A 20,688-nucleotide genomic window follows, 5' to 3' on the forward strand; every position below is an offset into this window, starting at 1 on the left:
CGGCAGCGGCGGGCGCATGCGCGATGGCGGCGGCGGCGGTTTCACGCAGGGGGTGCCAAAGCCGCGCGCGAAGGGCAGAACCCACGCGACTGCGATGGCGGCGGGCAGCGGCACCCGGGGAACGCGCACGGGCCGCGGCAGCCGCGCCGGGCGGGACTGAGGCGGACGGGACGGGACGGCTGCAGCGTCCCTGCGACCGCCACGGAGCGCGGCAGGCGCCTGGTGATGACGCACAAACCCGGCAGCCGGAGCGGGGCGGGTTTTTCCCAGTGCGCAGACGCGGCACGGAGGCGGCCGAGCGGGGACCGGAGCCAGAACGGGACCGGGGCCAGAACGGGACCGGGGCAGCGCCGCTGTCGGTCACGGGCACAGGGGGCGTTCCCCAGACCGCGCCTGCGCCGAGAGAAGCGCCGGGGAGGCGCGGTCGGGGCGGGGGCATCCGCACTCCCGTGAGGGCAGCGGCAGAGACCGGGCGCGGTCTGGGTGCAGAGGGTGCCCGAGGGACCGGCCCTGCTCCGGTCCCACGGCAGCGGGCACGCAGCCAGCCCCGGCAGCCAGCACACAGTTTCAGCCTCCATCAGAATCTCAAGCGGGAGATTTTTCGCGGCTGCAGCGCATGTTGTGTGAGGCGCACCGAACTCCTCAACAGCCCGGTCCCACAGAAGTGACGGAAACAGCATTTACCAGATGATCAGGCTTCAGATGCAAAAGATGGACATGTCAAAAAGCTGTCCAAAATCAGTGTAAAGTGAGAAAGCAGCTAGGTTTTTGCCCAAGATACAGAAAAAAGGGGAAACCAGTGCAAATCAGAGGTATTCCAAATATGATATAAATGGAAATCTTCTGTTGTGCAAAATGCCTCTCAGGGAGGGAAACCACCGTAGAGAGATAGAATTATTAGTAATGATTCAATTACATGAAATGTCTCTGAAGACAGAGCATTTGAGAAATATCAATCAGATCCTATCTGTGGGGTCACCAGCTGATTCTCCAATGATTCAGAGTTTTGTTGGTATTGAGTTTGTAACCTTTGTTATTTTTGGATTTTATAGGTGATACTGATAAATAAGGATTGTTATTAATGCTATATGAATACTTTAGAAAAGTTGTCATAACCCCTTCAAACACTTCCTGTTGATAAGTTGATTATATCGTGAGAATTCTCAGAATTTATTATAAGAATTATTATCAAGGTCTTGTAATATTTACAGCCAGCTTTCATGTGTTTCACTGTCTCTTTGTGTGATCATCTACAAGACACGTGTCTCTTCAGAATCTTGTCTTTTTGTTTTCTAACTACTCATGTTTTTTAGGTTTCCTTTAAATCCAGGTTGCCAGTTTTGTGGTTTTCTTCAGTTATTATTTCTTCAGTTATTATACAGTACCTCAGCCGAGAATTCAAGAGGTTTGCTGTGTTTGAAGGATTTCTGTCCTGACAGAAGTTTTGGAGGGATTCAATTATTTAATGGTTTGATTGATCTTTAATCCTAAGGTTTCCTATTCATAATTGCTGTTTTTAAGAGTCTTGTTTTAAAATGTATTAAGTGATGTCCATCAATTAGAGATTGAACTCTGGCCAAGTTCTAGCTCTACTTGAATGGAATGATTGACAATCAGCCCAGATGTTTTCTGCAACAAAAAGTATTCAAGTCCTTTTGGCTTGGCAATTTGACCATGTATGATAGCTGAGCCTGATTTCAAAGGGAGTTTGGAGAAACATGAATCCAGAAATGAGTTCTCCAGTTCTCTGTTGTTTTAAGGTTCATCAGCTATCGCAGACTCTGGGATGACAGTTCAGTGTTGTAGTGATTGATAAGTATGATTGCAGATGTGTCATTGGTTATGTCCATTATCTGATTGATTTCTAATTGTTGTTATCTTACATTTCCCTATGCAATATTGCATAGAGACTGGAACAGAACAGACCAATGTTTTATTTTCAGATATGCGAAAAGCCAATCATATAATGTGACTTTTTTACAGTGCTGGTAGCACGTAGCTGCAACGCAGCTTTGTCTCCCCTTCCCAGGGAAGTCCTGCTCCATGACCTTTATCTTCCTCCCCAGCAGCTCAGTGGTAGGAAAAGCCACTTGAAGTGGCTGGTGGATTCTCCCTCAGTTGTGGTAGAGGCTTTGAGCCAGGAGGTTCTCTGGAGGGATGCTGCCTCTGGAAACCTCTCCTGAGCTTGCAGGTGTGGAGTAAAACTCCCTGCTGGGCCAGTGAACAACAAGTTATCCTCTGATCCATCTGGGACCCCCATGGCTTGGGGTCAGCCCTTGCTGGGGAGCTGCTGCTTGGGAGAAATAGCCACTCCCTTTTCATAAGTTGAGAGAGGTTTATTAAACCTTATCAAAAATACAACAGAAGACTGAATAGAGAAAATATTGTGGCGCCAGGAGCAAAGGATTTTCCGCACCATGTGCTCTCCCACACAATGGAGGTTTTGCCTTTTAACCCTTTAGCCCCTCCCAAAATTCTGTCCATTGAACCCTTCTACACTGTCCAGTGGTGGAGTTTACTTCCTCAAATCTTGATTGGAGGTCAGATGTCACTGTAGTGACAAGGCGACCCTCCCAAATATCCCAACCCTGGCTGTCCCTTGATAACAACTGCGGGGGTAAAAAAATTTTTCTTAACCTCTATACATGGTATTTGTCTGTTAATTGTGAGAGTCAATCATTGTGGCTTTCGCATTCTCTGAATGGAGAGACATAATTCTCTCTGAAGGTTTCTTTTCCTGGAGAAGCATAGAGAAAAGCAAGAAAAAAATTCTTATCTCTATCATGTGGAAAGTGTTACGAAGATTATTTACCTGAAGTGATTTGTCAGTTGGATTCTGCTGAGGATTGTTTTGTTTCCTTGGCCAATTGGAAAAAGCTTTGTCCTGGCTGTCTGGAGACAGTCACAAGTTTTCTTTAGTATTTTTTAGTATTCTTTGTAGTATAGTATGCTTCTTTAATATAGTGTAGTACAATGTAATATAATATAGTTTAATAAAGCAACTGTTCAGCCTTGTGAATCAATGGAGTCAGCTGCCAATCATTCCCTGCAATGGGGCATCCTGCTTTTTGATAAATCATCACATTACTCATCTCTCACACTGCTGCTCCTCCCCAGTTGCTTTGCTCTCCTGCACTCACACTTCTCTCTGCCAATCTGTGGCTTATTAAACAGTCTGCTGGCTTTGTCTCTCCTGTGGCTGCAGGCAGCGTCGATTCCTGCGGACACAGAGAAAGCTGTGGCTGGAAAAATTAATGGAGGGGAAAGAAACAGGGAAGGAGAAGGGTTCTTGTGAAGATCACACTGCCCTCCTGAGGCTCCTGGGGGAGAAGGCAAAGTTGCACCAAGACCCCATGCTGTTCTCTGATGACATTTTTTTAATTGAGCCAATGGTAAGTGATAGGTGAAAACCTCATTTTCCTCCTCTTCTTCCTCCTCATCCTCCTCCCCCTCTTCCTCCTCCCACCCACTCTACCCCCGGCTGCGGTCACTGGGCAGATCCTCAGCTGGCTCGATGTGCTGGGAGGGAAGACATTGAGTTTCTGGTGCCCCTGCAGAGCTCGCCTAAAAATGCCAAATGCTAAAAGCATTTCTGCCCTGGAAACTCAAGGCAGGGTTGGGAGCCTGACAAAGCCAAGCTGTGCTGCCAGGGCCTGAGCTCAAGGGCACTCTGTGCGTGTCCTTGCAGTGTCCACAGGGAGCAGTTCTTATAGGTAGGGGCTCCCCCCACACATGAGGTTCAGCAGAGGCTGTTGGAGCACTGCCAGGCCGCATTCTGACCTGAAGCTTGCAATGATTTGCTGGGAAAGTGAGGCCGAATTCAGCCTAAGGCTAATCATAGAAATGCCAATCCCCTCCTGTAACCACACCTTGCACTATTTCTGAGTGTCCCTTCCAGTGTCCTCTATGAACCTGGACACAAGGGTGGAAGGTTGAAATGGGCCTTTGGAGTTGTCCTGCACACAGGGACAGAAAACCTTTTCCTTTTCTGTTTCTGCAAGCAAACCACCACGTCCTCGTATCAAACAGAGCCCTGATTCTGAGTACTGGCATTGTGAGAGACAATGAATGCCTGGTGTCTGCACAGTGCAACATCCCTTCTCATCTTGGAGTAAACGCTAGAATAATGCCAGCCTCTGCTTTCTTTCAATACAGGTTAAACTAATATTTTTATTTCCAAGGTTCTGGTTCCAGGCAAATTTGGGAGAGAACCCCCAAAGGGGCTCCTCTAGGAAAGCAGATTCAATCGGCCCCTACCCCCAACCTGTCCTGGAGAAAAGACCTCCTTGAAGTGGAAAAAACCTGTTTATTAAACAATAAACCCTAAACAGTATTAATCAATAAAACTCCTTGCTGCTCCAAAAGAGATGACAAACTGAGAAAGTCCCTCCCCGGGTTGCAGCTCAGCTCACTCAGTCTCTGATCAGTCCCTCTGGTCCTGGAAATGTTGCAGGCCAGGCCCAGCCCAGTGGCCACAGCTGGAGCTGCTGGTGCTCTTCTGGTGTTCAGTCCAGAGCAGTTTTGAACAGGTCCAAAGAAAAGGGAAAAAAACCCCACAGTCCAGGGAACTTCTTTGCCTCTGATGCCGAATTTTGCCCCAAAAGGCGAGAATAACTGCCTAAGAGACTCAATTTAAGTCAGCATAGACAGGAGATATTTTATTGCGACGCGTCGGAGAAATCACAAAAGGGATTTCTGAGTATCTTGTAACAAAAGCAAGCCTTTTATACAGTTCTGAATATAAAGTTACGTCATATTACATGCATAATCATGTTTTTGCATGCATATTCATAAGAGGCGTGGTGTAGGCGGAGCGTGGGCGGAGACATCTCTTTTGAGGATCATTTTGGTGGTCGTTCCGGTTGCCTTCATCGTGGGCAGGGGTCACCTGATGAGTCTTCCTCCTTAAACTTTTGAACTCCTATCCTAATATGGCTAATTCCCGGTGTACTTGGCTTGGTCCCATGGCTTGGCAAGGTTCTTAGGGTCAGTTGGCTCTGAACATGCTTAGCCCATCAGTTCCCCTATCCCTATCTCTCTTTCCTGTCACGGTGTTCCATGCCTTAGCCGATTTATTGCCCTATATGTTTCCTAAGTGCTAAGCTTTCTTCAAATGTTTCACATTCCATGTTTTAACTCATTTTTTTTCTTGAAGGCTATCCGATTTGGGGCTTCACCTCAGCAAACTAAATTAACTAAAAGCAAAGGAAAGCGTTGTCCCGCTGTCTGTCCATCCACAGACAATGCAGTCCAGAAGCAGGAGTGTGGAGGAGTGAGTGCAGTGTCTGAAAACAAACTGCTGCTTCTTCTCTCCCCCCTTCACTCTCTGCAACAAGTCTTAAAGGTGCAAAACTTATTATTCAGCGTAAACAGAACAAGACAATTTGGGATAAAAGCATCATATAGTCAACCCAAGACAGGGATCATATTCTCTTCTTCTTGTGAAGAGCCACCAGTGCACAGTGGCAGTTGCATCCCACTGTAGCTGACAGCAGCATGATGTGACCAAGAGCTTGTGTCAGAGCAGCAGGAATATTGTGGAGGGTGTGAGCTGATCAGCTGAGCATTGAGAGCTTCCAGCGCTGTGTTGAGCTGGGTTTGGAGTGTTTCCTTGGGCTCCTTGTGTTGTTCACTCATTACTAATGCTCTAAACAGAGGCTTACAGGAGTGTGGTTGAAAACAAGAAATGTTAAGTTTGCAGAGCAATGTTTTGCTGTCTCTTTCTGCTGTAGGAGGGAGAAATTGGGCCGATTTGTTTGGCCAAATTCAAGGTGACCTTCAAACCCCTGGAAGCACTGCAGAATGGAAGTGTGGCTTACTGCAGCATCTCAGGTACAGCTCCTTTGCCCTGCTTCTCTCCCCCTCAGCGAAGCCATGGTGCAAGCCTGAGCCCACGGGGCTCCCATGGAAGTGCTGGGAAGAGTCCCTGGTCAGCAGGGCAGTGCTGGCACATCCCTCCTGGCCCTGCAGCTCCCAGGGAGTCTCCTGTGCCAGGCCAGGGCTCAGAATGCTGTGTGTGCCTGACTGATCCCAGAACAGCCCAGGCAGTGCAGGGAGAGGCTTTCATGCCATGGCTTTGCCAGCATTCCCTCAAAGGCCAGAGAGCTGCAGAGCAGAACAGCTTTAGTGAACAAGCACTCAGCCCCTGCAGGCCCCTGGCCTCCAGGATGATGGGTCCATTTAACATGGATCCATCATCAGGCAGCAGGAGCTGAGTTAGAAATGTGTTCCCTGAGCCTGGATCACCTCCCAGTGCCCAGACAGCAGCAGAGCAGAGGTGGCTGAGCCCTCCTGAGCCCAGGGTGTTGGTAGAAGGAGCAGCCTTGGCCAGCACCTGCCTCTCTCCCTTTGTGGGAATTGACCCCTTGCAGCTCTGTCTGTGGAAACAGAACACAGTGCTGAGTGTCAGGAGTTGGGGACTTTGGCAACAAAGTCCTGTGCTCCTGGACCAGGTAGTTTGGCAATTGCCAAACTCTTTATGAGCTCTGTGCCTTCACTGAATGATTTCAAAGCTCCTCTAAGTGCATGGGAAGGAAAGCATAGAACCAGAGTATGTTAAGGATGGAATGGACCTTAAAGGCCTCTGGGCAGGGACACCTCCCCCTAGAGCTGGTAGCTCCAAGCCCCATCTAGCCTGGCTTGGAACTGTTTCAGGGCTGGAACCTCCACAACAGCCCTGGGGAACCTGCTCCAGTGTCTCACCACCCTCAGAGTAAAAAATTTGTTCCTAATATCTAAGCTAAATTTCCTTTCTTTCAATTTATACCTGTAACTCCTTGGCCTGTCACTACAAGGCAGCAGAGATGTTTTAAACTCAGCAGACTGGTGGCTGAAACTGGAAAGCAGCCCAACGAATGGGTTAGAAATTAGAAGTCAGCCCCAAGGCTGAGGGAAGAGGAGGGTCCATATCCTCTCCTGCAGCATCAGGAGCTGGTTGCATCCAGCTCAGAGTCAGGGACTAGCACTGAGGCAGCCTGGAAAATAGAGTATAACAGAGGGAATGATTGTACTGCAATGGACATCTCTCCCCAGGCTGTGAGAGCAGGCTGCCCCTGCACCTCTCAGGGGAAGGCCAAGGACCCTTGGAAGAATTCAGCTCTCCTACTCTGAACCTTGCGAACATTTCTATTGACACCCCCCACGTCTATGAGGTGAGCAGCAGGGCTTGGGGTGGATCCTGATGGCTCCTGAGGGAGGAGCAAGCCTGGTGGAAGTGTAGAATTGCTGCCAACCTGGGCAGTTGTGAGCAGGGAATATTTGATCTACTGGTGAAATCTGGGAGGGTCTGAAAGGTGTGTCTGTTGTTCACGAAGACCCAGTTCCTTCCTTGGGAATCAGCTGGGAGGCTTGCTGCAAAACAACCCCTTGGCATATGAAACGAAGCCTGGGTCAAAAAGGGATGTTCAGAGGCTTTTGTGGCTGTTCCAGACACAAGGCACCTTTGGACTGGGCTGTTCAGAAGCAGCTGGAAGAAACTGGCTGCCTTTGATCTTCAGTCCACTGCAGACAGCTTCCAGTCAAGTGTCTCCTGCTTATTGCTGCAAGTCACAGGAAAGCCATCCAGCCTCCTGGCTCAGTGCTGGCCCTTGCAAAGGGCTTGGGAGTTCTTTCCCTTGCTGACCAGTCCCTCACCACACTTCAGCCTTGGTGCATCTCTGGCTCTAGAAAGAGAAAAGTGTTCCTGGGAATAAAGCAAAGCATTTTTCTACCTATTTGCCTCCTTCCCAATAGTGTCAAGTTTGTAAAAAAAACCAAAGAGAGAGCAGCTGAAAGAGGTAGAAAATGAGGCACTACATCATGCCAGACACTTCCAAAAGCTTGGCTGTGGGAGGCAAAGACATGCTGAGTTTTCTTACCAAAAGATGATGCTGTCTATACATTTTGATGCTGATGTCTCATAATCAATGTATTGTTTTCATGACATGAGAAAAGGTGAATGAGTAGATGGTGGTGTTGGAGCTGTGCTCAGTGGGGCAGCAGCAGCTCTGGGGTGATTCCCTACGCAGCTGCAATCAGCCCACGTTGCTCTCAGGGCCAGGTCTGAATGAACTTGGTGATGCTGACCAGAGGGGCACTGCTCTGTGTCCATGGGATAACCCCAGGGTTGTGGACTCCAGTTCTGTGGAGTTGCCACTGCTTTGCATGAAAACTTCAAGGCAGAACTTGTCCTGTTGTATTTTTTTGCCATTCATAGCATTGTCTGCTATTTCTGGGTATTAATTGCATCATTAGACAGTAACTCACAAGAAGGGAAGATTCCACATATATTTCCATTTTGCTTTCTTGCTGCTGCAGGTGAAACTGATTAACCTAGGAGCTATTGATGCTCCCTTCACCTATAGCCCTTTAACTGCAAACATGGGCTTCTGCTTCAAGTTTGCGCCCAAGGAGGACATCGTTGCACCAGGTGGGACCCAGACTGCTCAGATCTCCTTCAGTGCCACCACAGTGTGGAGGTTTGAGGAAGAAATCCAGTTCAGTGTGGCTGGATCTCCTATGTCTGCAATCCTGACTATCAAGTAAGGATGGTCAAAGCCAGGCATGCGCCTGCACGTCCTCAGCACAAGAGAAAGGGGCCGCTTCATGTGAGCGGTCCCAGCCCCTCCATGTGTGCGGGATCGGTGCCAAAAGCCAGACAGCTCTTAGTGGTGGATCACTGGGCTCATGCGTTAATGAAGAATGCAGCTAGCTGCAAGAATTAATATGAATTGCAGGACACATTGGTCATCCACACTTTGAATGCACTTGCGGCCCTGGGTTCCTCCCAGGGCTACACCCGTCTGAGCATTTCTTGACGATCAGTCGCTGTCCGGGAGCCACCACGGTGGTGTGGCTGGCGTCGCCTCGCAGGCCAGTTGACTGTGGTCAGCGGCGGAGACGATGCTGGGTCGCTGGTGCCCAGAGGGAAGGCAGTCAGGGGTTTGGCAAGAGATGCGTTTCCCTTGGTGGCCTCAATTTTTTTCCTGTGACCCAGCAGGCGTCATCATCGTCGTGGCTGTCATCGTCATTGTTGCCGTGCAGGGCCTTCATCCCCCTATATGCAGACTCAGGGACTGATCCATAGCTCCCCACTCCTAGAGTGAGCCACTGAGGCAGAGTTTGTCCTTGCAGCACCCATGCCGCGGTATGGTGGTGGTGGCAGCTGAGGAGAGTGAGAGACAGCGTTGAAAAAGTCGTGGGCCGAGAGAACAGAGAGGGCAAGAGGGAGATGAGGTGCAGGCCTCACCCATAGCCTCCCAGCCACGCAGGCGGCTGTCTGCGGGTGGGTACCACGGGGGTACTGTGCTGTGCTGCCGCGTGTGCGCGTGAGGCGAGAGCGCCGGGGACAGATGTTCCGACCCCCTCCTCCCTTCACCTGCCCTCCTCCTCTTCTGTCGCGGTCTCGGGGTGCAAATAGCACCATGGCTTTTCTCTCTCTCTCCACCAAGGCCATCACGTGCCGCCACTCAGCTGGTCCCCCATCAGGGCTGTCTCTGCCATACTCCCTTTTTGGTTCTTGTCTCTGGGATGGGGCAGTCTGTCTCTGCTTTTCTCCCTCTGGCTTTGTTTTCCCCTGGCGCGTAGGAGCCAGTGGGGAGGGAGGTGAGAGTAGTAGGTGGGAGAAGCTGGCTGGCTGTTGGCCTGTTGGCATGCCGCTTCTTTAGGAGCAGCATGGGCCGGGAGGTGTGGCCAAGCTTTGGCCTTGCAACCTCAGATCAGACATGGAGACCCGCTGAATTTAAGCAAATTAGTCAGCAAAGGAAAAGAAACTAACAAGGATTCCATCAGTAACGGTGAGCAAAGAGGGAAAAGCCCAGGGCTGAATCTCCCCCCGCAGTGGGGCATGGGACATGCGACGTACAGAAGCCCCCCTCCCGGGCGGCGCTCTCGGGGGACCCAAGTCCTTGTGATCGAGGCTGCAGCCCGCAGACGGTGTGAGGCCAGTAGCGGCCCCCCGGCGCGCCGGGCCCAGGGCTTCTCGGAGTCAGGTTGCTTGGGAATGCAGCCTAAACTGGATGGTAAACTTCATCTAAGGTTAAATACTGGCACGAGACCGATAGCCAACAAGTATCGTAAGGGAAAGTCTAAAAGAACTTTGAAGAGAGAGTTCAAGAGGGTGTGAAACCGTTAAGAGGTAAATGGGTGGGGCCTGCGCAGTCCGCCTGGAGAATTCAACCTGGCGAGTTTCAGTCGTCTGGCACAGGTTTGGCGGATCCTCGGCTCCAACTCCCTCCGTCGTCCGGGCGAGCCCCGTCCACGGTGGCGCCATGGCGGGGGGCGTCGCTTCTTCCCTCGCGGGGGGTAGGCGTCCTCACAGCACAGCGTTTTGCGCAGGGGTGCAGGGGCTGGGCCCGCTGGCCCCCAGCACTGCTGTCAACCGGGGGCGGACTGTCCTCAGTGCGCCCCGACCGCGCGGCGCCGCCGGGCTGGGCTCACAGGCTGCGATGGGGCGCCCGGGGTCCGCGGCGATGTTGACTACCCACCCGACCCATCTTGAAACACTGACCAAGGAGTCTAGCATATGCATGAGTCAGGGGCCGTTGTCGAAAGCCCACGGCGCAATGAAGGTGAGGGCTGGCACACGCCGGCTGAGGTGGGATCCCGGGGCGCGTGTAGCGCCTGGCAGCCCCGGGCACACCACCAGCCCGTCTCGCCCGCCGCCCCCTCGCGGGGCCGGGGAGGTGGAGCGTGAGCGTCCGTGCTAGGACCCGAAAGATGGTGAACTATGCCTGGGCACAGCAAAGCCAGAGGAAACTCTGGTGGAGGTCCGTAGCGGTCCTGACGTGCAAATCAGTCGTCCGACCCAGGTCTAGGGGCGAAAGACTAATCGAACCATCTAGTAGCTGGTTCCCTCCGAAGTTTCCCTCAGGATAGCTGGCACTCGTCAATGGGCAGTTTCACCTGGTAAAGCGAATGATTAGAGGCCTTGGAGCTGAAACAATCTCAACCTATTCTCAAACTTTCAATGGGTAAGGGGGCCGGCTCGCTGGCGTGGAGCCGTGCCATGGAATGTGAGTGCTCAGTGGGCCACTTCTGGTAAGCAGAACTGGTGCTGCAGGATGAACCGAACGCCGAGTTAAGGCGCCCGATGCTGACACTCATCAGAGCCCAGAAAAGGTGTTGGTTGATCCAGACAGCAGGACAGTGGCCATGGAAGTCGGAATGCGCTAAGGAGTGTGTAGCAACTCACCTGCCGAATCAACTGGCCCTGAAAATGGATGGCACTGGAGCATCGGGCCCATACGCAGCCGTCACCAGCAGTGCGATGCCCGCGGGGGCTAGGCCGCGACGAGTAGGAGGGCCACTGCGGTGCGCCTCAAAGCCTGGGGCATGGGCCTGGGTGGAGCCGCCACAGGTGCAGATCTTGGTGGTAGTAGCAAATATTCAAATGAGAGCTTTGAAGGCCGAAGTGGAGCAGGGTTCCATGTGAACAGCAGTTGAACATGGGTCAGTCGGTCCTAAGCGATAGGTGAGCGCCATTCCAAAAGGGCGGGCGATGGCCTTTGTTGCCCTCAGCTGATCGAAAGGGAGTCAGGTTCAGATCCCCGAATCCGGAGTGGCGCAGACGGGCACCACGAAGCACCCAGTGCGGTGACGCAACCGATCCCAGAGAAGCTGGTGGGAGCCTCGGGGAGAGTTCTCTTTTCTTTGTGAAGGGCTGGGCGCCTTGGAATGGATTCGTCCCGAGAGAGGGGCCCTCACCTTGGAAAGTGTCGCGGTTCCAGCGGCATCCGGTGAGCTCTCATTGGCCCATGAAAATCCGGGGGAGAGGGTGTAAGTCTCACACCGGGCCGTACCCATATCCGCAGCAGGTCTCCAAGGTGAACAGCCTCTGGCATGTTGGAACAATGTAGGTAAGGGAAGTCGGCAAGCCGGATCCGTAGCTTTGGGATAAGGATTGGCTCTAAGGGCTGGGTTGGTCGGGCTGGGGCGCGAAGCGGGGCTGGGTGCGTGCCGCAGCTGGACGAGGTGCCACGCGCAGGTGAGTGCACTCCGCACGACCCGCCCGGGCGCTGGGGCGTGCACGTGCACGGTGGCGACTATGGACACACACCGGGTCCTTCCTGTGGATCGCCCCGGCTGTGGCGGGCGCCGCCCGCCCCCCGCTCCGCCTGCCCCCCGCTCCGCCCGCCCTCTGCCTTGCCGCAGCCGGCGCCCCAGCGGCGGCCGTCATCGTTACACGCCGCCGCCCCAGAGGTTCCTGCCGGTGGGGTTCCCACGGTGTGTGGCCAGCACGCGTGCAGCTGTAGCCGGCGTCGGCTGAGCGGTTTGTGCGGGAGAGGGTCCCTGGGGGAGGGTCCCCGGGCCAGCGCCCCACCTCAGTCAGTGCCTAGCAGCCGGCTTTGAACTGGTGCGGACCAGGGGAATCCGACTGCTTAATTAAAACAAAGCATTGTGAAGGCCCGAGGCGGGTGTTGATGCGATGTGATTTCTGCCCAGTGCTCTGAATGTCCAAGTCAAGAAATTCAATGAAGCGCGGGTAAACAGTGGGGAGTAACTATATTTACTAACTGGGCATAGTCGCGGAAGTCGCACCTCCTCGTGGTCCTGCCAGATACCCTCGTGGTAACTGAGTCGACTTCTGCCCCAGTGTGAGAGAGGGCACATATCAGCCCTCCCTATTGTTGGACTCACCACCCAACAATAGTTTCACAAATCGCTGAAACAAAAAGGTTGGCACAGTTAGTTCGCTGTTGCAAAGAGCCTTGTCCACGGGCTGTTGTTGACACAGTTGGTAGTTTGAGAGAGGGTCAGCTACTATATGCTTCTACCCTCACTTGGACTTGTCACTTTATTGCTTACCGGACTGACAAAATGGCTTTGCGTTATATCTCGACTACCACTCAGACTGACCCATTAGATCTAAGGGTCATTGATGCCAAATTACCATCTATGCCCTCTGTGCCCAGGGAAGAGGGATTCGATCTTGCAAGTTTGGAGTTTTTTAACTCCAAAATTGTTAAAGAAGATGGTGTACATCATGTGGATGTTTGGTAGGGTTTGGGGCAACTCCCTGAGCCCTATGAGATCTCCCCTATGGGGATGGCCCAGGATGAGGCTGAGAGTGCGGTGGGAGGTACCGAAGAGCCCAAAACACCTGAGGCTGAGAGCGCGATGGGAGGTAGTGAAGAGCCCAAAACACCCGAGGCTCCTCACAGGTCTGAAGGTGATGGTACAAAGCCACAAACACCTGTCGTGTCCATGCCTGACAAACAACCATCTTGTCCTTGTTGTGAGACCTGGTTTACTAGGATGTTGGGGCTGATTGACCATCTCAAAAGGACACACGGGCAGAGAAAGATCATTTTCAGGTGTTCAAAATGTGGTAAACAAAATCTAAAATACCACAGTATCTCCTGTCACATCCCGTGCTGCAAGGGGGTGGTGTGTGTGGCTCCCACTGGGGAATGGGTCTGTGAGGTGTGCCAACGTGGGTTCGCTACTAAGATTGGCCTGGGTCTGCACAAGAGAATAAGACATCGTCTTGTGCGAAATGTGGAGCGGATTGTTGCTTCTCATCCCAAAGAGTCATTGGCCTGAGGGGCCCACAAACGGGTATGGACTGAGGAGGAAGAGGCTCTTCCGGTACAATTGGTGGACGAGTTTGCCAGTAAGAGGAATATCAACCAACTTATAGCGGAGCATATTCCAACTAAAATGGCAAAGCAGATTAGTGATAAAAAGCCTCCCTCCGTGAAAGGTCATGAAGGACTAGTAGGTGCCACTGGAATTGAACATCCTCCCGGGTCTGCTAAGGTGCCCAAGGAGGGACAGTTAAAGCTCCAATTCCAGAAAGTCATCAAAGCGGGATTATCGTTTGGCAAATGGACCATGTATCAGGAAGCCTTCAAGAAAGTTCTTGATGGGCAAGATCCAGGTCGGGTGATGAATGATGTTTATAAGGAGTTTCTTGGTATTCTGGGTGTGCCTAGTCAAACTAAATCTATCAAGGGTCAAAAGACGCAGGCCTCCCGTGGCCAAAAAGCATCCAAAACTCCATCAAATTGGATGCGCAAAAGAGCTATTAAGAGGGGATAATTCTTGAGGTTCCAACTGCTGTACGAGTTACATAGAAGGCGCCTCATGCATCATCCTGGACAGCACGGAAGCCTCTCAGTGCCAATTACCATCAAGTGTTCTCCACGATCACTTTAAAAGAAGGTGGGATACATCTGGTATATTTGGTGGCCTACTGAATTTCCCTCCATATAAGGAGGCGGCTAACACCACATTCGAGGCCCTAATTACTGGAAAAGAGATTGATAAGAACATGAGAGAGATGTGTAAAACCTCTGCTCCCGGGCCAGATGGGATCACTTTGAGTCAGATTATTGCAAAAGGCCCAAAGTTTTCCCAGATGACTGAGATCTTCAACCTCTGGCTTATCACCGGTACTGTTCCAGATGCGCTGCGGGACTGCAGGACAGTCTTGATACCCGAGTCTTCGGATGCAGAGAAGCTTGGTGATATCAATAACTGGAGGCCTATTACTATTGGTTCAGTGGTGATTAGGCTGTTTTCCAGGATCGCTACTGTGAGGCTGTCCAAAGCATGTCCCATCAACCCCTGGCAACGGGGTTTCATTTGCGCATCAGGTTGTGCCGAAAACCTCAAGTTGTTACAGCTTGTGGTGGAGCAGCTAAGTGAGAGCATAAACATCTGGGGGTTGTGTTCGTGGACATTGCTAAGACATTTGATACCGTCTGTCATCAGCATATATTTCAGGGTCTGGTCCAGAGAGGGGTGGATCCACACATGATAGAGTTGGTGAGGGAAATGTATCATGATGTTAAGACGTGCATTTCCATGGGAAGAGAAAGGACAGACCCCATATACATTCAGGTGTCAAGCTCAGGTGTCAAGCAAGGCGACCCCATGTCACCTTTGCTGCTCAATTTTAGCGATGCACCACCTTCTATATAAACTCGAGAATGAAGGTGAGGTTTTCCATCATGAGGGCTGGAAATTTACGGCCATGGCATTTGCCCATGACTTGGTGCTGCTGAGTGACTCTTGGGAAGGCATGTGTCATAACATCAAAATTATGGAGGCCTTTTGCAATCTTACTGGCCTCAGTACGCAGGGGGGAAAATGTCATGGCTTTTACATCAAGCCTACAAGGGACTCGTATACTATCAATGATTGTCCCACGTGGGTGATTAATGGATCCCCCCTTAACATGATCGACCCAGGGAGCTCAGAAAGGTACATCAGCACATGGGTTGACCCCTGGACTGGCTTTGCAGATCCTAGACTATCAGAGAAGCTCATGGATTGGCTTCATCGGATTGGTCGTTCGCCCTTAAAACCTCTTCAGAAAGTCGATATACTCAGGACCTATACCATCCCGAGACTGATATATCTGGCTGACCATACCGAAGTCAAGGTGGGCCTACTTGAATCCCTTGACCAAGTAATTCGTAACACGGTTAAGGAATGGCTTCATCTTCCCCCAAGTACATGTGATGCGGTCTTGTATTCAAGTTTTAAAGATGGCGGTTTAGACCTCATCAAGTTAGCGGCGCTCATTCCAAGTATTCAGGCGCGAAGACTCCATAGATTAGCCCAGTCTTCGGATGAGACTCTTGTGAAGTATCTAAAGGAAGTATATCTGGAACGGTTATTTGAAAAATTGTGGTTGAAAGCAGGGGGGACACAAGAGTCCATCCCATCAATTTGGGAGCCTTTACCATTGGTAGAGTTGGGGGGCGACGATGGAACCTGGCTGGAATGGGAAGCACCCATCCCTAAGATTCGTTACCCAAGACCTTGTAACTGGAGGAAACGAGAATTTCATAAATGGACCCATCTGGTTGCCCAGGGCCATGGGATTGAGCATTTTGAGAATGATGAGATCAGTAATGCCTGGATAAGGCAGTTTAAGGGCATACCTCACTGTAAACTAATCACAGCCCTACAACTCAGAGCGCATGTCTACCCAACAAGAGAATTCCTGGCTAGGGGTAAGCAAGAGAATGTTGTTCAATCATGTAGATATTGTGGAGCTAGATTTGAGACCACAGCCCACATTGTCAGAAACTGTGCCATCACTCAAGATGCCAGGATTAAGAGACACAACGCCATCTGTGAGACCCTTAGCGAGGAGGCTAAGAGGGAGTGTTGGACAATTTTTGAGGAGCCACACCTGAGGGATTATGTAAATGAACTATTTAAACCGGATTTAATCTTTGTCAAAGGTTCTAAGGCGGTTGTGGTCAATGTGACTGTGAGGTATGAGCACTGTGATGTCTCATTGAGTGAGGCCGCCTTGGAGAAGACCAAAAAATATCAGCGCCTTCATACACAAATTCAACAACTGACCAATGCTGATGACATTGAATATGTTGGCTTCCCCATGGGAGCCCGTACCAAATGGTTTGGCAATAATACTGAGTTGCTGACCGCCCTTGGTCTCTCTAAAACGAGGCTAGAGAGAACCATGTGGGCCCTAGCATCCAAAGTACTCTTCACCTCCGTTGACATTGTATATATATTCGTTAGCAAAGCTAGATCAATTATATCTGTGTAAATACTTGGTAAATAAACTAGGCCTCTCCCCTCGACAGGTTCGCTGGACAGTGGAATTGGTTTTTGGGTGGGAGGGGTTCATCCGTCATAACCGCGTCTAGCCCATTTTGGGCGATAAATTCCAATTTGGTCATTCAGGTGGACGGGCCACCTTACTTAACCCGGAAAAGGAACATATACAATTTGTATGTGTTTATTAAATAGCCAAATGCCTTGTCATCTAATTAGTGATGCACATGAATGGATGAACAAGATTCGCACTGTCCCTACCTACTATCCAGTGAAACCACAGCCAAGGGAACGGGCTTGGCGGAATCAGCGGGGAAAGAAGACCCTGTTGAGTTTGACTCTAGTCTGGCGCTGTGAAGAGACATGAGAGGTGTAGAATAAGTGGGAAGCCGGGCGCACGCTCGGCGGTGCGGGGCGACCCGCCCGCCAGCATCCTGGCCATCAGTGAAATAACACTACTCTGATCGTTTTCACTACTCTGATCACTTACCTGGTGAGGCAGGGGGGGCGAGCCCCGAGGGGGGCTCTTGCTTCTGGTGCCAAGCGGCCGGCACGCGCCGGCCACGACCCGCTCTGGGGACAGCGGCAGGTGGGGAGTTTGACTGGGGCGGTACACCTGTCAAAGCGTAACACAGGTGTCCTAAGGCGAGCTCAGGAAGGACGGAAACCTCCCGTGGAGCAGAAGGGCAAAAGCTCACTTGATCTTGATTTTCAGTACGAATACAGACCAGGAAAGCGGGCCTCACGATCCTTCTGGCTTTTTTGGATTTTAAGCAGGAGGTGTCAGAAAAGTTACCACAGGAATAACTGGCTTGTGGCGGCCAAGCGTTCATAGCGACATCGCTTTTTGATCCTTCGATGTCGGCTCTTCCTATCATTGTGAAGCAGAATTCACCAAGCGTTGGATTGTTCGCCCACTAATAGGGAATCTGAGCTTGGTTTAGACTGTCATGAAACAGGTTAGTTTTACCCTTCTGATGATGTGTTGTTGCAATAGTAATCCTGGGAACCCTTGGGATGGGATAGGATGTGTTATCCCTTAGAGAAGTGAGGCCAATGGAGATCTCTCCCCTGAACACATTGCCTGCAGAACCCCTTCCAGAGCCCAGCAGAAGGCCTGACCATTGGGCTGGGATCAGTTTGGTCAGAGGGCTGACCTCCTTTGACCAGGGACACATCCTACTCTAGTGGGGGATGTTGCTGAGCAGGGCTTTGAGGGTCAGGCTGAAATGAATGTGCCAAAGGACAGTGAAGGGGCCTGGGAGGTTCCTCTCCACTCCTGGTGTGTGGCAGAAGAGTCTCACCCTCTCGTGGGTGGCTATGCTCTGGTGGGACTGAGGCACCTGTGTGGTGCCTGGGTGCTGTGGCAGCTGAGGCAGCTCCCTGGCCCAGGAGAGCCTCAGTGGGCCTGAGGGTCAGGAACCACCCAGCACTGCTGTGGGGCTCCTGGGCCAGCTGTGGGATGTGTTCTGCCCCAGAACCTGCTCAGTGCAGTCCTGGAGTTCCTTGGGGAAAGGTCCTTGTTAAATATCCTGGTTTTCTTTTTTATTTTATTTTCATATCTACTTCATGTTCAGGATATGTGGATCATGACTGTCTGGTTGGGAAAGTCCTAAACCTGATATTTTATGCAGTCGCTAAGTGTGCTGGATCCCATTCCTCTTGTCTGTGGCCATCCTTGGGAACCCTTGGGATGGGATGGGATGGGATGTGTTGTCCCTGAGAGAAGTGAGGCCAGTGGAGGTCTCTCCCCTGAGCACGTTGCCTGCAGAACCCCTTCCAGAGCACAGCAGAAGGCCTGGCCTTTGGGCTGGGATCAGTTTGGTCAGAAGGGTGACCTTCTTTGATCAGGGACACATCCTACTTTAGCAGGGGTGTTCCTCACAATTGGTAATGGTTTCAAAGACAGAGCACATCCCTTCTGGGATTTCCTTTCCTTTCTTTGAGCACTAAAGGAGGACTCTCACCCTGGGTTTAGCTACAGGGACAAAAGGCAGAAGCCTTTCTGTGCAGGTGAGTGCCAGTCCTTGCCCACACTACCTGGAAACGGAATCCTGCCAAGCAGGAAGAAGATCCAGAGGTAAGGGCGTGGTGCAGTCAGATTGAGCAGTCCCACCTGTCCATAAATTCCCATTTCTAAAGGCCTCCAGACAGTCCTTTGTTATGTTGCCCATCCCCATGCAGATGCCCAGGACCCTGGGATCACAGGGGGCACAGATGTCCCTGCAGTGGGCTTTCCCCAGCACAGGCCAGGACAGCCTGGAGGACAGGAAACCAAAAACCAACCTGTAGAAGACCCAAGAAGAGACCCTCAAAAAGAGACTTTAAAACAGAGGAGTTCATTATCCTCAGGCAGGATGAGTGGGCTCCCCTTCAAACAAGCAATGTCAGTTTCCCACTAACGCCAATCCTTTTCTACAGGATGGACAAATAAGGAGTAAATAAAAACCCACGGAATGTGACATAGATGAAGACTTCCAGGAGCCCAGTTATGAGGTGCAGAGGTTCAGGGACATCACACCATGACCAGTATGATCCAGTGAAGCCAAATTTTTTATCCCTAAAAAGACTAGATTTATAATAAGTTTCTACTGCCCACGCGTCTCTAGCTAATACATGATTGGTTAATCCTAGCTGTTTACACATCTAAATTAAAATGCTGATTGGATCATCTAATTTTTCGTGCATCTTGCTGTGGTCTGGCCCACCCACTGCTTTCTCTTTTTTCTCACTCTCCCAAGCTTGCTGACAAACTTGCTGAGTCCTGAGGACTCTTCTTCTTGTATCTTTCTCAAGGATATACTGACCCCATTTCTTAATATGTCCATTATCCATCGTTTGTGAATATGTTCATTGTCCACTAGTACAAGCAGGCTGGATTGTGCATCGGCTGAATATGGCCATTGTCTAGCAAGAACTCCTCAACCTGCAAAAAATCTTCAACACCCCAGAGCCTGACCCTGCCCCACAGCCCACCTCAGAAATGAACCACCCAGATTGGATGGGGGGTCTGGTGAAGGAGATGTGTGAGATGGGCCAGATGCTGAAGGAATACACTTCCCCAGCTTGTGAGGAGACCTCCCCCTGCCTCAAAGAGGGAGAGTCTGATGGTGCAGCAGCAGAACCCACAGATGTTACAACTGTCCAGGTTCCAGCTGAACTGCAGAGGCAGTCACAGCCAGCAGCAGTTGCCCCTGTGGAAACGAGGAGGTCTAAGATGAAATCAGAGCGCCCAGACAAGGATAAGAATGGAGGGCCCTCACAACTCACAGGGGAGCCAATGGTTGAGATCATCACTGAGTCCCTGATGTACAAAAGTCTCTGTAATCTGCACAAAGACATTGTACGACAGGGACGTGAGGCTTATACAACCTGGTTACTCTGAGTCTGGGATCTTATGGGTACAGGTGTCCAGCTGGATGGTGGTGAGGCAAGGAATTTGAGACGCTTGACCCAGCACTCAGGTATCAATCAGATTTTTGTAAGGGAGCCAGGGCTTTTAATAAGTGTCAGAGAGAGGTCTGTTCACAGGGAGAGAATGCAGGAGCAGCACCATAGAATGTGCTGGAAGACTCTTGAGGATGGGATCCAACAGCTGAGAGAAGTGGCAGTATTGGAGGCACTCTTTGGGAGGGATGGACAGCATGATAATGACCCCAACAAGGTCAGGTGCACAGGGCAAATGTTGTGGAGCCTGGCAAATCTGGGGCCATCCCAATACACTACCTTTATTGCAACAATTAATGCCAATACCAGCTGAGAGACAGTGGGTCATGGGGAGCTGTTCAAAGGGGAGACAGTGACAAGTCAGGGCAGACTTTGCTGAGCTCTGTCCAAGCCCTTTCTCCCAGCCCTGCCCCTGTTGCTCTGTGCCCCCCAGTTTTCCTTTTCTCAGAGCTCTTCCTTCAGCCCCGTGCCTGGAATTTTGCTGGGATCTGGCCCCATTGCTGTGATGAGCAGGGGCTCTGCCCATGGACACCAAGGGGTCAGCTCTGCTCTGCAGCAGTGGGGTCATGGAATAGGGACAGGGGCAAGTCCTGGGGTAGGATTCCATCAGCTCAAGCAGCTTCTGAGGCTGAGGAGCTCAGCAGCATCTCCTGTCCCAGGACTAAGGGAGGGTGATGGCCAAAGGCAGTTTGAGAGGGTTTCCTGCTGCGCCCAGGGAGAGCA

The 20,688-nt window shown here is 51.3% G+C and overlaps 1 protein-coding gene, 1 non-coding gene and 1 pseudogene across 2 annotated transcripts; all 3 read left to right on the forward strand.

The window, feature by feature from the left end:
• Positions 1 to 2,356: 2,356 nt before the first annotated feature.
• On the forward strand, positions 2,357 to 19,423 carry LOC128937672 (hydrocephalus-inducing protein homolog). Its single transcript, XM_054277464.1, has 4 exons — positions 2,357 to 3,392; positions 5,733 to 5,832; positions 8,296 to 8,519; positions 18,940 to 19,423. The coding sequence occupies exons 2-4, from the start codon at positions 5,803 to 5,805 to the stop codon at positions 18,950 to 18,952; spliced, it is 267 nt and encodes an 88-aa protein (XP_054133439.1). The 5' UTR covers positions 2,357 to 3,392; positions 5,733 to 5,802; the 3' UTR covers positions 18,953 to 19,423.
• Positions 8,638 to 8,790, forward strand: LOC128937709 (5.8S ribosomal RNA). Its single transcript, XR_008483068.1, has one exon. It is a non-coding gene; the product is annotated as a 5.8S ribosomal RNA (ribosomal RNA).
• On the forward strand, positions 9,686 to 17,644 carry LOC128937698 (28S ribosomal RNA; annotated as a pseudogene).
• Positions 19,424 to 20,688: the final 1,265 nt, after the last annotated feature.

Source organism: Melozone crissalis, unplaced genomic scaffold, assembly GCF_028551555.1.
Source record: "Melozone crissalis strain CALT ecotype California unplaced genomic scaffold, PUWL_Pcris_2 ptg000021l_1, whole genome shotgun sequence".
NCBI classification, from domain to species: Eukaryota; Metazoa; Chordata; class Aves; order Passeriformes; family Passerellidae; genus Melozone; species Melozone crissalis.

Bases quoted from the DNA above. Each gene is read 5' to 3' on its own strand.
- LOC128937672 (XM_054277464.1), top strand. From the start codon at position 5,803: ATGGAAGTGTGGCTTACTGCAGCATCTCAG. The intron at 5,833-8,295 runs GTACAGCTCCTT...TTGCTGCTGCAG, and splicing joins GGCTTACTGCAGCATCTCAG to GTGAAACTGATTAACCTAGG.